This window comes from Triticum urartu, chromosome 4A (assembly GCF_056163025.1).
Source record: "Triticum urartu cultivar PI428250 chromosome 4A, HENAU_Tu73, whole genome shotgun sequence".
NCBI classification, from domain to species: domain Eukaryota; kingdom Viridiplantae; phylum Streptophyta; class Magnoliopsida; order Poales; family Poaceae; genus Triticum; species Triticum urartu.
Window position 1 is genome coordinate 604,478,208 of NC_141876.1, and position 13,008 is coordinate 604,491,215.

At 45.9% G+C, this 13,008-nt stretch overlaps 2 protein-coding genes across 3 annotated transcripts; both read right to left on the bottom strand.

Moving 5' to 3' along the window:
• Nucleotides 1–1,062: 1,062 nt before the first annotated feature.
• On the bottom strand, nt 1,063–3,019 carry LOC125553173 (uncharacterized). 2 transcript variants are annotated; one of them, XM_048716957.2, is made up of 4 exons: nt 2,795–3,019; nt 2,047–2,072; nt 1,768–1,957; nt 1,063–1,508 (listed from the first exon to the last, which is right to left on the bottom strand). In XM_048716957.2, exons 3-4 carry the CDS (start codon nt 1,913–1,915, stop codon nt 1,354–1,356), a joined length of 303 nt encoding a protein of 100 aa, XP_048572914.2. In that variant the 5' UTR covers nt 1,916–1,957; nt 2,047–2,072; nt 2,795–3,019; the 3' UTR covers nt 1,063–1,353. The 2 variants fall into 2 exon arrangements, with proteins under 2 accessions (XP_048572914.2, XP_048572917.1); XM_048716960.2 differs by lacking the exon at nt 2,047–2,072 and having other exon boundaries at nt 2,795–2,927.
• A 1,113-nt stretch (nt 3,020–4,132) lies between these two features.
• Nucleotides 4,133–6,150, bottom strand: LOC125554395 (uncharacterized). Its single transcript, XM_048717962.2, has 3 exons — nt 5,971–6,150; nt 4,954–5,249; nt 4,133–4,706 (listed from the first exon to the last, which is right to left on the bottom strand). The coding sequence occupies exons 1-3, from the start codon at nt 6,085–6,087 to the stop codon at nt 4,391–4,393; spliced, it is 729 nt and encodes a 242-aa protein (XP_048573919.2). The 5' UTR covers nt 6,088–6,150; the 3' UTR covers nt 4,133–4,390.
• Nucleotides 6,151–13,008: the final 6,858 nt, after the last annotated feature.

A 13,008-nucleotide genomic window follows, 5' to 3' on the forward strand; every position in this document is an offset into this window, starting at 1 on the left:
TGAAATCAGATGTTTATTCATGCACAATAGCATATTTCTAGTAAAATTCAGATACTAAATAGAACAAAGAGAGAGGGGGAGAGATAAATGTAAACATATTTCTGAGGATAGAAAGGAATTCGATCAACCATACTGCTTCTTATTTGCTTCAGATCTGTAGAAAATAAAGTAAAAGACCGAGTATTATATGTCATAAGCAAACAGGACATGAACCGATACAAAAACGAAATTATAAAGGGAATACATCTGATTTGATGTGTAATGAAAAGTTATAAGAATCATGTTTTTTGGCACAATCCGATGAATTGAAATTAATGGGTGCAAAAGAATTAAGCCAATCCTAGTAGATGGCACGATCTGGATGAAATTTAGATAAGAAATCGAAATAGCAAAAAAAGAACGAGATTACCTGGGCTCCCTTCGCCCCCTGCCGTCGCCTTGTCATTAGGGCTCGTAATTTCGTGGGGGAAATAATGATGCCGCACCGGGGGGACTTATTTTCATGCGGTTTCTCACGCATTAGCGAAGATTTTCCGTGTGTTTTACTGGTTTCTGTAGTTTGCAGAGCGAGAGCAACGATGATAGCCTTTTATTTTGTTGCTTCCCATTCCCTTCCTCAATTACCAGCCCCACCCCTGAGAAGAGATAAGTGGGTGTTGGACCGAATAGTCGCGAGAAGAATCGATGGAGTGCCCTATCACTGTAACACACACATTGGTACGTACGGCATGGATTAATTGAAGACCTTACTTATTACTCAGCGGTTGGAGTTGATCCATCACGAGTAGTAATGACCAAACAGCGGAGAACCCGGTTTCCCTCGTGCTCTTTCACGCGTGAGTGCCGCTCGAACCCTCTTCTCGTCAACCGATCAGTGCCACCAACTCCAACGCTGTTGTGCCGTCGCAATGAACGCCGGCCGGCCAGCAGACGGTGGCGTCCGTCTTCCTTTGCTCTTTGCTCAACTAGGCTTTACTTTCAGTCAGACTGGAGTTGAGAGCTCACTTCCAACAGAGGAAGAACGAGCACTCTGCTTGACACCAGAGGTAAGTACTCCCTCTCTAACTTAATAGAAGACTTGTTTAACACTGTCATGTTAAGTTACAGAAGAAATACCGAATACACTACTTCCAGAAGAAGAAAACACCCAGCAGCAACAGCCAGGAAAAAAAAAGGACACATTGAACTCCTGGACCTTTCACCGCACACCATCAGACTCGCGCAGCAACCAGGTCCAGGGCAGCTAGGATATGGGTAAATGAACCTCTCTCACACGACAAGTGCAGATGGACATGTCTCCATCTCCTGGGATAGATCATCAAGAACCTGGCCTCCAAGATACATGTACTACCACTATGCAGGCTTGTGTTCAGGCCTGTCGTAAGCCGCTATGTTCTGCGGCTCGCACTCCGGGCTCAAGAGCCGCACCAGCGGGGCTGACGCCAAGCTCGTGCAGATCGCTCCACAGGACGCCCACCTCACGCTCCTCGGGACCGTTATCCTCGGACCTGCATATATATATGACCCATGACATGAATACAATACAGTGCAGGGTTAGCTAATCCAAATACTTTCAAGGTTGAGTTGCTTGCTTTCGACGACCAGTGACACTCGAAACTGTACTCATATGATGAACCATATATATATAGAGAGAAATATATGAAAAGAGCAAGATCCACAGCTTGGACGACAGTATCAACAAACAAATAGGCGTATGCTTGAAGATTAGTGAGTTGACAAGGTAAAGTATGTGGCAGAAAACACTACCGTAGTGAAGGCGACAGAGCACCCAGGAAGCGAGGGCGCCACCGACAGAGAAGATGCCCGCGGTGTGCCGCATCAGGCGGGAGCAGGGCTTCGACTCGGGCCGCATCACCTCCCCGTCTGACCATCCCAGCGCCTGCCGCAACGCCATGGTGATCCGTGTCTCCCTTTTCCTTTCTGGTGGCAAAAGAATCTGCTAGTTTGTACGAGTGGATAGCTGTTCAGACCTCGGAGGGTATTGTTTCCTGATATTTTTTTTTGACGCGTCAACGGCGGACATACCTCGGCCTGAACATATGTTACCCAAACTGAAGCCATTACAGGGAGCAGAGTTAAAGGGGGTGAGGGAGAGGAAATAGAAAAAAAGAAAGAAGAAAAACAAGATTTTAGATTACATGGGGGCTATAATTTCGCAGCTAGATGAGACAACAGAGATCCCCTGTCACAAAGTAGCATTTGACGCTGAAATTGTTTCGGGCTAGCTAGTTAAATACTAGTAGATTGTATGCATTTTTCATAGTGGCAGAAGTTTTACAGGGTAAGTTCTGATAGACTCCTACGTGCTCTGGTTTCTCAGCGATCAATGGTTACACGGCTAGTTGGTAATCACATAAAACTGGGAGGATTAAGCTTCAGCGGCAGGTAATCGATTTGGACTACAGTGATGCGCTACAAACTGATATCCAGAAACAATGCATGTTTGAGAGAAAGATAAACGGTGTGCTAAGAACTGTGTACACCACTGCAATGCATGGTGTCTTTCAACAAAGGTCGGCTGTACAATTTACCACACTGAGTAGTACTACAAAACTTACTAGTAAGAGTACTAACTAAGCACACATACATCAATACAATCTTTCGATACAGTATTCATGTCTGACCCATGATTAGCGATTCTACCGGTAGCAACCATGGAGGCTAAGGTAAGAGGTTCTACTCCGCTTGGCAATGGCAGTTTCCAGTGGCCACTATGCGCCGGAAGTGGCATCGCTAGCACAATCAATCAGGTGGAATGTGGGCGGGCGCCTACCTGCAGGAGGGCGTCGGGGAGGAGCTGCCCGGCGGGGCGGGGCCGAGCTTCGATTGGGAGGAGAGACAGGCTGGACGGCCTGCCGTGAGCTGCGGGCCACCGGGACCGGGGACGCCGGATCTGGGCGGCGGCGGGGAAGACGAGGATGGAAGGGGAGCGAGGGCAGAGAGCGTGTGGGAGGGGCAGGCTGCGTGCAATTTTGGGCCAACTTCCGAGTGCAGTTTCGGGAAGACATGTGGTTAATCTGTGAGACTATACCTGGCCAAACGGGCCGGCCCGGCCCATCATAATCGTGCCTGGCCCGGCACGCCCGCCAGGGCACGATTACTATACGGGCCGTGCCGTGCCGCCCGCGTGCTGCGCCCCAGGCCCAGGCACGGCCCAGTTAGTAAACGGGCCAGCACGTTGGCCCGTTTAGCACGGTGGGCCGCATATTTTTAACCTCTTATTTGACGCACTGAGCGTTTTTTAGCCTATTTTTACATATTGGGCCATATATAGATGTAGAAAAAAATATAAAAACTTAATCGGGCCGTGCCGTGCCGGCCCGCGTGCCCAGCCTCCAGGCCCAGGCATGGCCCAGGGCGTGCCGCGTGCCGGGCCTGGCCCGTTTAGCCCGTGCCGTGCCTGGCCCAAGGCGGGCCGTGCCGGCGTGCTCATGGGCCGGCCCGAAAAAACCGGCCCATTTGACCAGCTATATGTGAGACTGTGACTGCCCGAGGAAAAAAATGATCAATTTGTGTCGTCTGTGACATCTTTTCACCTCACAAAATTCATGTTCATCTTACTTATTACTTTTCTTCTATAAATTTCATGTGCTCTTTACAAATACTACCCCCGTCCGGGTTTATTAGGCCCCTCTTATTTTGGGCTAAACTTTGACTTAAAATTTTAACTAACGAAATGTAAACTATATGTCACAAAAATTATATTGTTGGAAAGCTTTTTCAAATACAAATCGAACAGCATAATTTTGTTAGCATATACTTCATAGTTTAGTAGTCTATAGATGATCAAAGTCAAGCCCAAAATACAAAGAGGCTCAATAAACCCGAACGGAGGTAGTATACATGAATACTACACCTGAACTTGGATGGAGGGGCCCAATAAGGCACAACATCTTTTGAGCTTGGATGAAAAGTTCAGGTGTGCGGTTGCCTTTCTTCCACTGTTTTAAAATAAATATTCTCGGCTTTCATATTAAATCTGTAGGCCTTAGATTTCAGAATGGGGGGATACATGTTTATCCAAGCAAAATGTTTGATGTGTATGTACAATATTAACTTAATTAGACTCACCAGTCCCTCTCATACTATTACACAAGTTAGTCAATTCCCATATCAAATTCATCTGAATTATTTATGTAGGATTCACTCATAGCTAAACATACATAAAGGGGCACACGTCAGTGGGGGTGGTTGCATAGCCTCATATGGCATTTATGTCTAGACTACGGTGAGTCGATCTCCTACCATTGAACGGATTGTCGCTTCTCTCATCTAGGCTCCATCGATGGCTATTTCGGGGCACCCTTAATTGCATATGTTAATTGTTCGATAGTCAGATGGACTTGCACGACATTGAACTACTGTGGCCCTATAGCTTGAGCTTGCCGCCGTATTCCTCAGGTAGTTGGGAGTCGTCAATGGCGTCCCGAAGAGTGGCATCCAGGTCCCTATCAACGACAAACACAAACTTCTTTTTTGTCTTGTCATCGATGAAGGGGTAAACCATCTTCCATACGGCCATGAACATGTAGGGCACATGGATCAGGAACACACGCCCCAATCGCTCAGGGTAATAGCTCTGCATGATGTCGAGCGCTGCCACATAGCCTCGGATGTCGCAGTTTGCATACCCCCACCCTCTCAAGTCTATCACTGCCGCAAACTTCTCCTGCCCCACCGGCAACCTATAACGACCAAGACAAACCCATCAATTAATAACTCGACTGATGAAAGGAGATTGCTATACGGACGGCAAAATCAGACGACTCATGAACGGCAGTGATAATCTGGCCGCACACATGCATGCCCACAGCGGTGCAACGGCCGTTGGATTTGTTGTCGTCCACACATCGTCCATGTTTTGTCGTTCATAGAACAGTTTCGCTGATGAAACGTAGCTAGCTAGTATGAAAAATCAATATATGGATGTACCTGGTGCATATTTTGTCGAGGACATAGGCTACATAGCGCTTGAATCCGTCAAGGTCTCGCCGGGCGGGAAAGTGGCGTGCGCCATAGATATACGCCATGGGGCGACCAAGACGATCGAAGCCCTGCATGTCGACCCTCTTCTTTGCGATCTCGTCGCGCACCTCCTCGCCGGAGATGGAGCCATGGGGCTTGGTGACGCGCTTCCAGGCGAGGTACTGGAGGAGCATCGTCGACGCCTTGCCAATGTTGTAGTCCCGAGCACACAGGAACCGGCGCAGCACGAAATCGTCCTCCTCCTACACGTGCACGATAGCGTAGATCAACAGGTGGATTGTTGTTGCCCACACATACGATACATGTTTTCTTTACAAAGACATTTCCATTCAATCGTTATATTGAGTTGATACAACCACATTGAGCAAATGTCAGGCCTCTGCATAACAAGATGGACAGCCAACACGTCGAAATATGAAATAATTTATCTTGCAAAAAAAGTAAGAATAGAGCAACAACCTAAGATGGAGGCCCAATCTTAAGATTACATCACCATCCATGGTTGAACAAAAACCTCCCTTGCCATAAGCTTCTGTCGGGTAGTCATGAAAAAAAAATCTCGTAGAATAGACCAAGTAAAAAAGCCGATATGTGCGATGCATGGTTGGATGGCCAATTCTATAAAGATGATTGACCATCAAGATTGGAGTGCTGATTGGACGTATCTCCTCTCCTCGCAAATGAGAAGAGTGGGTGGCCAGCCAACCACTATCAGCTAATTAAGCTAGCACAGCCAACACAGCAACCTAATTTAACCGTGCTGATTGGGAAATGAAGTGGTCATGGGTTTAGGGAGTCGAGGACAGTGACAGGGGTCATGGGTTTAGCCGTATCATTGTGTCATGTCGGGTGTTTAGTGTCGTGTTAGATTCTGGCTTGTACTATATGTCATAGTACTCACGCGACGAGCTGACGAGGAATCAAGGAGACGATGGATGGATGGATGCGGTAGGGTTAGGGTACCTTGGCAGCGGGGTCCTGGGCCTCGGCGACGGCCCTCAGCTCCGCCACCTTCTTCCACTCCGCCGCGTCGCCGCCGTCGCCATGGCCGTGTTGGCGCTCATCAGTACCGAAGTCCATTCCTGCTGCAATGGAGGCGCTCGATCTGCTCTGCTCTGCTCTGTGTTGGCCGGTAGAGGGCTGGCTGGTTCTTATAGCCGTAGAAGGCTTGGGATGAGCTGGGTTGCTGCTGCGTGTCTGAGCGAATTAAAGCTGCATGTGACCTCTAAATCATAGGCTCGAGCGTGAGCGTGAGCGAGTGAGGTGTTCCGTCCCTGTCCGTCGGCAGGAACGGAAATGGACGAGACGCACTGGACGCCCACATAGCCACACGTTTCTCCTATAGTATTTAGAGCTCAGTAATTAGGACCCAAATCTCCTCCGCAATCTAAAAGATTGGCAGTACTTTCTGCACTACTAGCTGCCTACTCCATCTAAGAACAAGATTGGTGTTTCAGCTTCACAACTCACGAGCACGTCCGTCTGCCACACTAACATCGTATTCGTACGTACTACGTTACGTAACATCCATCTCTCGCAGGTTGCGTTGGTTACACGGACATCCACTTCTCTTCTTCGCTGGAACTTGGGAATTGGTTAGCTATCAACAGTGAACGGTAACGAGTTCATGGCAGACAGACACGTACACCCAAAACCGCTGGGACGGTGGTCGGTGGGACCTCACGCTTGAGACTTGAGAGAAAGAAACTTGAGTGCTGCTATACACACGACGTTGTTCAGCCGGTTTGTGCACGATCGCACTCATCCAACTGTGCATGCGTTGGACAAAGTGGAATCCAGCGGCTAGATCAAGCATCGTCCAGTGTTCGGCTGCTGTGTATCGTCTGCTTAGTACTTCCGAAGAAACTTTGCGTCCGGTCGATCGTCCTCACGTTTATTTGCCATTAATTAAAGGTCGGGTACACACGACACGAGCACCACACCACAACAGTGTTAAGTAAACTGCTATACTGCCGAGAACGTTAATGGTTGAGGTGGACACACGTCCTCCCTTGCTTGGTGTCTGGCAGAGTGAGTGAGTGGGTTATGGGCCAACGCCCAACGGCGGCGAGATCGCCATCGTTTCCCTCGTGAAGCTCGTTCGTTTCGCAATCACCATTCATTGGATCCGCCGCTGACACACAGGCAGACAGACAGATTTCATTCATGCGTGCCGTCGCTTAATTCCTCTGCCTCCTCTTTTATTCGGAATAATTCCTCTGCCTCCTTTGCAATTAGGCTGTTAGAGCAACTTTAATAGGGCGAACCATTTCATCCGCAGCCGTTCGTTTGGGTCGGCACGGACAGAAAAGGCGGCCCAACGCGCCAACCCAAACGGACGCGCGGACCCATTCCCGGCCCATTTTTGAGCCTGATTTGCGTCGGCGTGGACACACAACGGACGTGCGTGTGTTCGCCTACTCCTGTCCCCGGGCCCGCTGGTCTGTGGCACATTGGCCTCCCTCCTCTGGCCAACAAGCAACCCTCACCCCCCGCCTCCTTCGTCACTGACGCCACCGTCCATTTTTGCAGCGACTCTTCCAGCTGCCGCCGCCTCCACATCCGCCCAGCAACGCCGCCCCTGCCCCCAGTCGCCCGCCGCCGCTGGGGAGCAAACTAGTTCCCGCCGCCGCTTCCCCAACCGCACAGCTGCCCGCGACCAAGAAGACGCCTCGCCGCCCCCGCTACATACGACCGGCATGCTCGTCGAACGCCGTCACACTCGTCGCATGCCGGCAGGGCAGCTAGCTGGTCTGTGGGCGCGCGTCTCCCCTCGCCGGCCGTCTCCTTCTTCGATGCCCGCAAACTGTTCGATTAGTTTGTCAAGGTACGAAAATGGACTCTGCCGACGAGTACTTTTTCCACAATTTCATTTGCGACTCCGACGATTCCCAATATGTGATTTGGTTGAGCATATATGGACTCATGTTGGCAACCAATAGATATATCTTCTTTTATTCGTTTGTAAAACTATGTGAAACATTTTTATTTTTATTTGGCCTGTAAACTATACTATTTATTTGGGCGGAATATTTTGTTTGTTAAATTTTTATTTCACAATATGCTGAATGCAATGCAAAATTGGACGGTCAGCCGGCCACGCCTGCACATATGGGTCGGCGCGTTGGGCGCGCTGCCGACCCATATGAAAAACAGGGCGGACGCCGGACGGGCGGCCGACCCAAACAAAGAAAAAGCGGACGAAATCACCGTCCATTTGGATCGGTCCATTGGAGTTGCTCTTACCATTCATTGGACATGTGGTTTGCAAACTCATCAAAGTCCGCTATTAGGCTGTGGAGTTCCAAATCCAACACCAACCGATAGATTGCAGCACGTGCTGACGCAGTACCTAGGGCAGATCAGCCTAGTTTTTAACTTTTTATACATCATCTTATGCGTCGTCATTAGGTTCCACGAATTTAAACTTTCGGCAAATTGACATGTTCACTTTCACACTTATATTTGGGTGATTGAGTCAACACTCAACACACGCTTGACCTAGCTTTTCGTTTAACGTCATATTGGTATCTTCTGCTATCATCGGACCAAATATAGGATCATTAAAACATTCTAACCTCTTTCATATTAGGTATCACAAGAATCATTTATAATGTCTTTTCTTTGACAAGGATGATCCACCAATAACTTTAAAACTAGATGATGCCCCGCACATTGTTGCGGAAATATTTTACAACATATTTTAATGTGATTCGTCGTTTGAACCATGAATATTTGAAGTAATAATATAAAAAGCTAAAACTGAAAATACATATAATTTATTATGTTCAATTATTATATTGTTGTAAAAAAATTATTAAATATAAATAACATACTCCCTCCTTTCATCTATATAGGGCCTAATGCATTTTTCGAGGCTAACTTTGATCAAATATTAGAGCAATAATATATGACATGCAACTTACACAAAGCACACCGTTAAATTAGTATGTGAAAGGAGCTTTCAATGATATAATTTTCACATTGTACATGTCATGTACTATTAATCTTGTCAATAGTCAAAGGCGGTCTTAAAAAACGCATTAGGCCCTATATAGATGGAAGGAGGGAGTAGAAGAATGAAAATTCTTGTGTACTATGTTTGCATGTTGAGATGAGTCTTTTTTTCATGCATGTTTAATGATGAAGTGGCGTGCTTGCATGTTGAGACACATATGATAGTAGGGATGGGCCTTTTCTCATGCATGTTTTTTCTGAACATCAGTACAGACACAAGCGCTCATATACATGCGCATACACTCAGCCCTATGAACGCACACCTGCACACCCTACCCCTATGAGCACCTCCGAAAGACTGAGCCGGCATATCATCTTGAAATTTACGAAGTCAGCGTAGACACCTCGTCGTCGACGGGAACGTCTCCTCCCACTGAATGCGCATCGCCGGAAATCCTGAAATAAATCCAGGAAAAAAATACGAGCACCAGGATTTGAACCCTGGTGGGCTGGGAATACCACAATCCCTTTAACCATCCAACCACAGGTTGGTTCGCTTTTCTCATGCATCTTGTGGGATGATTTGGCATGCTTGCATGTTGTGAGAAATAGTTAGTGGGGGCTAGTTATTTAGATATAGAGGATTCTTATCTCTTGGATAGTTCTCAACATAGACCATACACCATTATCAATATGAATTCAAATACTTTCTAATGATTTTTCGTTGTAGCATACGGGGTATCTTCTAGTTACCATGGTGAATGCGATTGGGCACCCATGAAGTGAGGGCGCCACTGACAGGAAAGATGACGGCGCTGTGACGCAACAGGTGAGAGCAGGGTACTTCCCCCTATGACCATCCCGGTACATATCGTAAATTTGCCCTTACTTCGAAGGCCATGGATAAGGCCCATATTAACGGCGAATCAACCTGGGGTTGAGTTGGTTAGGTGGACAGTGGTATCCCCAACCCACCAGGGTTCAAATCCTGGTGCTCGCATTATTTCTGGATTTATTTCAGGATTTCCGGCGATGCGTTTTTAGTGGGAGGAGACGTTCCCGTCGACGACGAGGCGCCTACGGTGACTTCATAAATCTCAAGATGATATGCCGACTCAGTCTCTCGGAGGTGCTCATAGGGATAGGGTGTGCGTGCGTGTGTTCATAGGGGTGAGTGTATGCGCGTGTATATGAGCGCATGTGTCTGTACTGATGCTAAAAAAATTCCATATTAACGCCACTGCCTTTCATCAAATTATAAACAAATAAAAAAAGTACGTTGAATCCCCCTCCTGTAAGTTAATTAAAAAGCATAGCTCCTGCAAACAACGGAAAAAATTTAAGGGTGCGGCTAGAAAGAGAGAGAGGGGGGGGGGGGGGGGGGGGGGGCGAGGGTGTTATAGACCTCTTAGTGCTTCCATGTACTATTCATGACGCGATATGTTCTTGTTATATCTAACTATGTTTTGATATATTTGAAATTTTATGAGACTGTGTCGTTTCGATGTACTAGTTCTTTTTAATGCTAAAACCTTTTTAGTTGTGCTATCGCAAGTTATTTCACGGAAACACCCATAGCATGGTATCATAGGATACTCTCCCTTAAAACACCTTTTTTGGGGGAGAAATCTCCCTTACAATACCTAATAAGACTGGCCCACACAATGATGATCGGTAATCACTCTTGCTATGATCAGAATGGGTCAACGTTATGCATTGGAGCACTGGTCCCGCCCAAAATTTCCAGGCTGATGGGTCTGCTTCATATGAAAATTGGGCCAGGAAAGCCAGCCATCACGGGCCCATTGGGACAAGCGGGTCCAACCAAATTTAGGTGTCCAACATTATAGTGTGCCGAGGGGTAACTTGGATCCTCGGCTATGTTGTACCGAGGGGTAACTGACCCAACCATGCTGGAAACATACGCATGCAGGGAAGCGTTGGCACTGGCGGATGATTTACTACTGCAGAGTTTAAAGGTGGCATCCGACTTCCTGGGAGTGGTGAATGATATAAACAAGGGAACGGGAGGTTCTCATGCGGCAGTAGTACATGAAATAATGAACCATAGTAGTAGTTTTGTTTTTTGCTCTTTTGTTCATGAGCCACGGTACCATAATTTCGAGGCTCACAATCTTGCCAAATTTGCTTGTAATCTGAGTTTAGGTAGACATGTGTGGCTGGGCACTCCCCATGATCCACGGCGTGTACCTATGAACATTCTTGATTAATAAAGTGGCGAGTTTATAAAAAAAAACATTATAGTGTGCCATTACGGTAGCACATGGCTTTGCAAAGGTTGTTTCCCTTGTGCTTATAGAAAAATTTCAAATTATTGACTCAAGTATATTATTGTTTCGGAGTCTAAGTAGGTACCTCATGATGCAAATAGTTCATGGTAGAAATAGAAATTGTGCTGCATATGTTCCTTTTTTTTCTTTGTTAGAACATAAATTTCTATTTGTTCGAGTGGTAAATAAATTTTTGATGACTTATCTTGCTAAGAAAGGGCACCAAACATGGCCCGTTTGGTAATAATTTGCTCCTTTTTTAGAAGAGTAATAATTTGCTCCTAGGACGACGCTTACGCCTTTGTTTTATGCAAGGCTAGCACGCTCATTGATGGACCATAGAAGGGCTCGTCATTTGCTCTTCAATGTCCACCACTATAGTTACCCGAGCTTTTTTGGGTTCCAACAGTATCGCTATCGCCACTAACAGGTGATGTGCCCATTAATGCCCTTTATATCACCGCTGGCTAATGCATAGTGACATGCATGAAAACCCTAGGTTTGAAGCCCGTCAGTTGATAACCAATATAAATTAGTGATGGACCGTGCTAACAGAAACGACTATCTGAGGCCCACGAGATGGAGGACCTTGTCCATTTACTAATTATGTAAAATTATACTCCCTCCGTTCCTAAATATTTCTCTTTCTAGGCATTTCAAATTGACTACACATACGGATGTATGTAGACATATTTTAGAGTCTAGATTCACCCATTTTGCTCCGTATGTGGTCACTTGTTGAAATATCCATAAAGACAAATATTTAGGAACGGAGGGAGTATTAATCACTACATGATTAGTCAATTGTTATTGCATCCAAGGGCCTAGTAAATATCTAAAAATAATAAACTCAGTTTAACAAAGTAAGTTTACACCTCAAGCTCCTTGTAATTATTTTTTATATTCTAGAACAAGAAACTATTAGATATTTATGACAAATATACCTTTGAGATATCTACAAGAATTTTTAAGAATGCATATATAGGAATAAGCGTATAACAAATTAATCCAATGAGGCATGTGCTGTTGTTGGTTTATTATTTTCTCACATTGATGGAGATTTAGTTTAAATATATTTGTATAGGTACACCATATAAAATGCTAAAAACCAATATAACTCTTATTATAAACAGGGTTTAAATCCAACATGGTGTGCATGCATATTTCTCAACCATAGAGATACAATTATAACGTAAATAACACTAGTATTACTATTTAGCAGCATTGTTATTTGATTAACTATCATGTAAAATTATTAAAATTATATTAATTATGAATTATGTATAAAAATGAGTTATATATAAATATAAAAGTTTAATATAAATATTTATTTTAATTTGACTCTTCAATACACTAGTGATCACACATGTGAAAGTAGTTTTCTACTACCTCCATCCGGGTTTTCAAGTCCCCCCGACCAAGGCGCATGGACCAAGACAGAAAATGTTGGGGTGGGTTGGGTAACTGCGCCAGATTTTTCAGAAGGGCAGCGGCAAACGAGCTTCGCGTGCAGTTACTGCATGCATGCGAATGCTTCGATTTTGCCTAGCACGCGTGCATGCAGAGCAGTACTACCTCTTCCTCCTCTCGTTAATAAAGCTAGACAGCTCGATAAACACAACACTTGCATTGGCTGCATGTAGCTTTGTACCGGCTAGCTTTTCAATGGCATTAACTACCTTGTGGATGAGCAAATAGGAAAGGATGAACGCTTTGCATGCGGCCTCTTAAAACCGGACGCCCCTACGCTGCT

Coding starts and splice junctions, on each gene's coding strand:
- LOC125553173 (XM_048716957.2), bottom strand. CDS start 1,915: ATGGCGTTGCGGCAGGCGCTGGGATGGTCAGACGGGGAGGTGATGCGG. Junction 1,509..1,767: donor GCTCTGTCGCCTTCACTACG/GTAGTGTTTTCT, acceptor ATATATATGCAG/GTCCGAGGATAACGGTCCCG.
- LOC125554395 (XM_048717962.2), bottom strand. CDS start 6,087: ATGGACTTCGGTACTGATGAGCGCCAACACGGCCATGGCGACGGCGGC. Junction 5,250..5,970: donor CCCAGGACCCCGCTGCCAAG/GTACCCTAACCC, acceptor GTGCACGTGTAG/GAGGAGGACGATTTCGTGCT. Junction 4,707..4,953: donor CTCGACAAAATATGCACCAG/GTACATCCATAT, acceptor TGGTCGTTATAG/GTTGCCGGTGGGGCAGGAGA.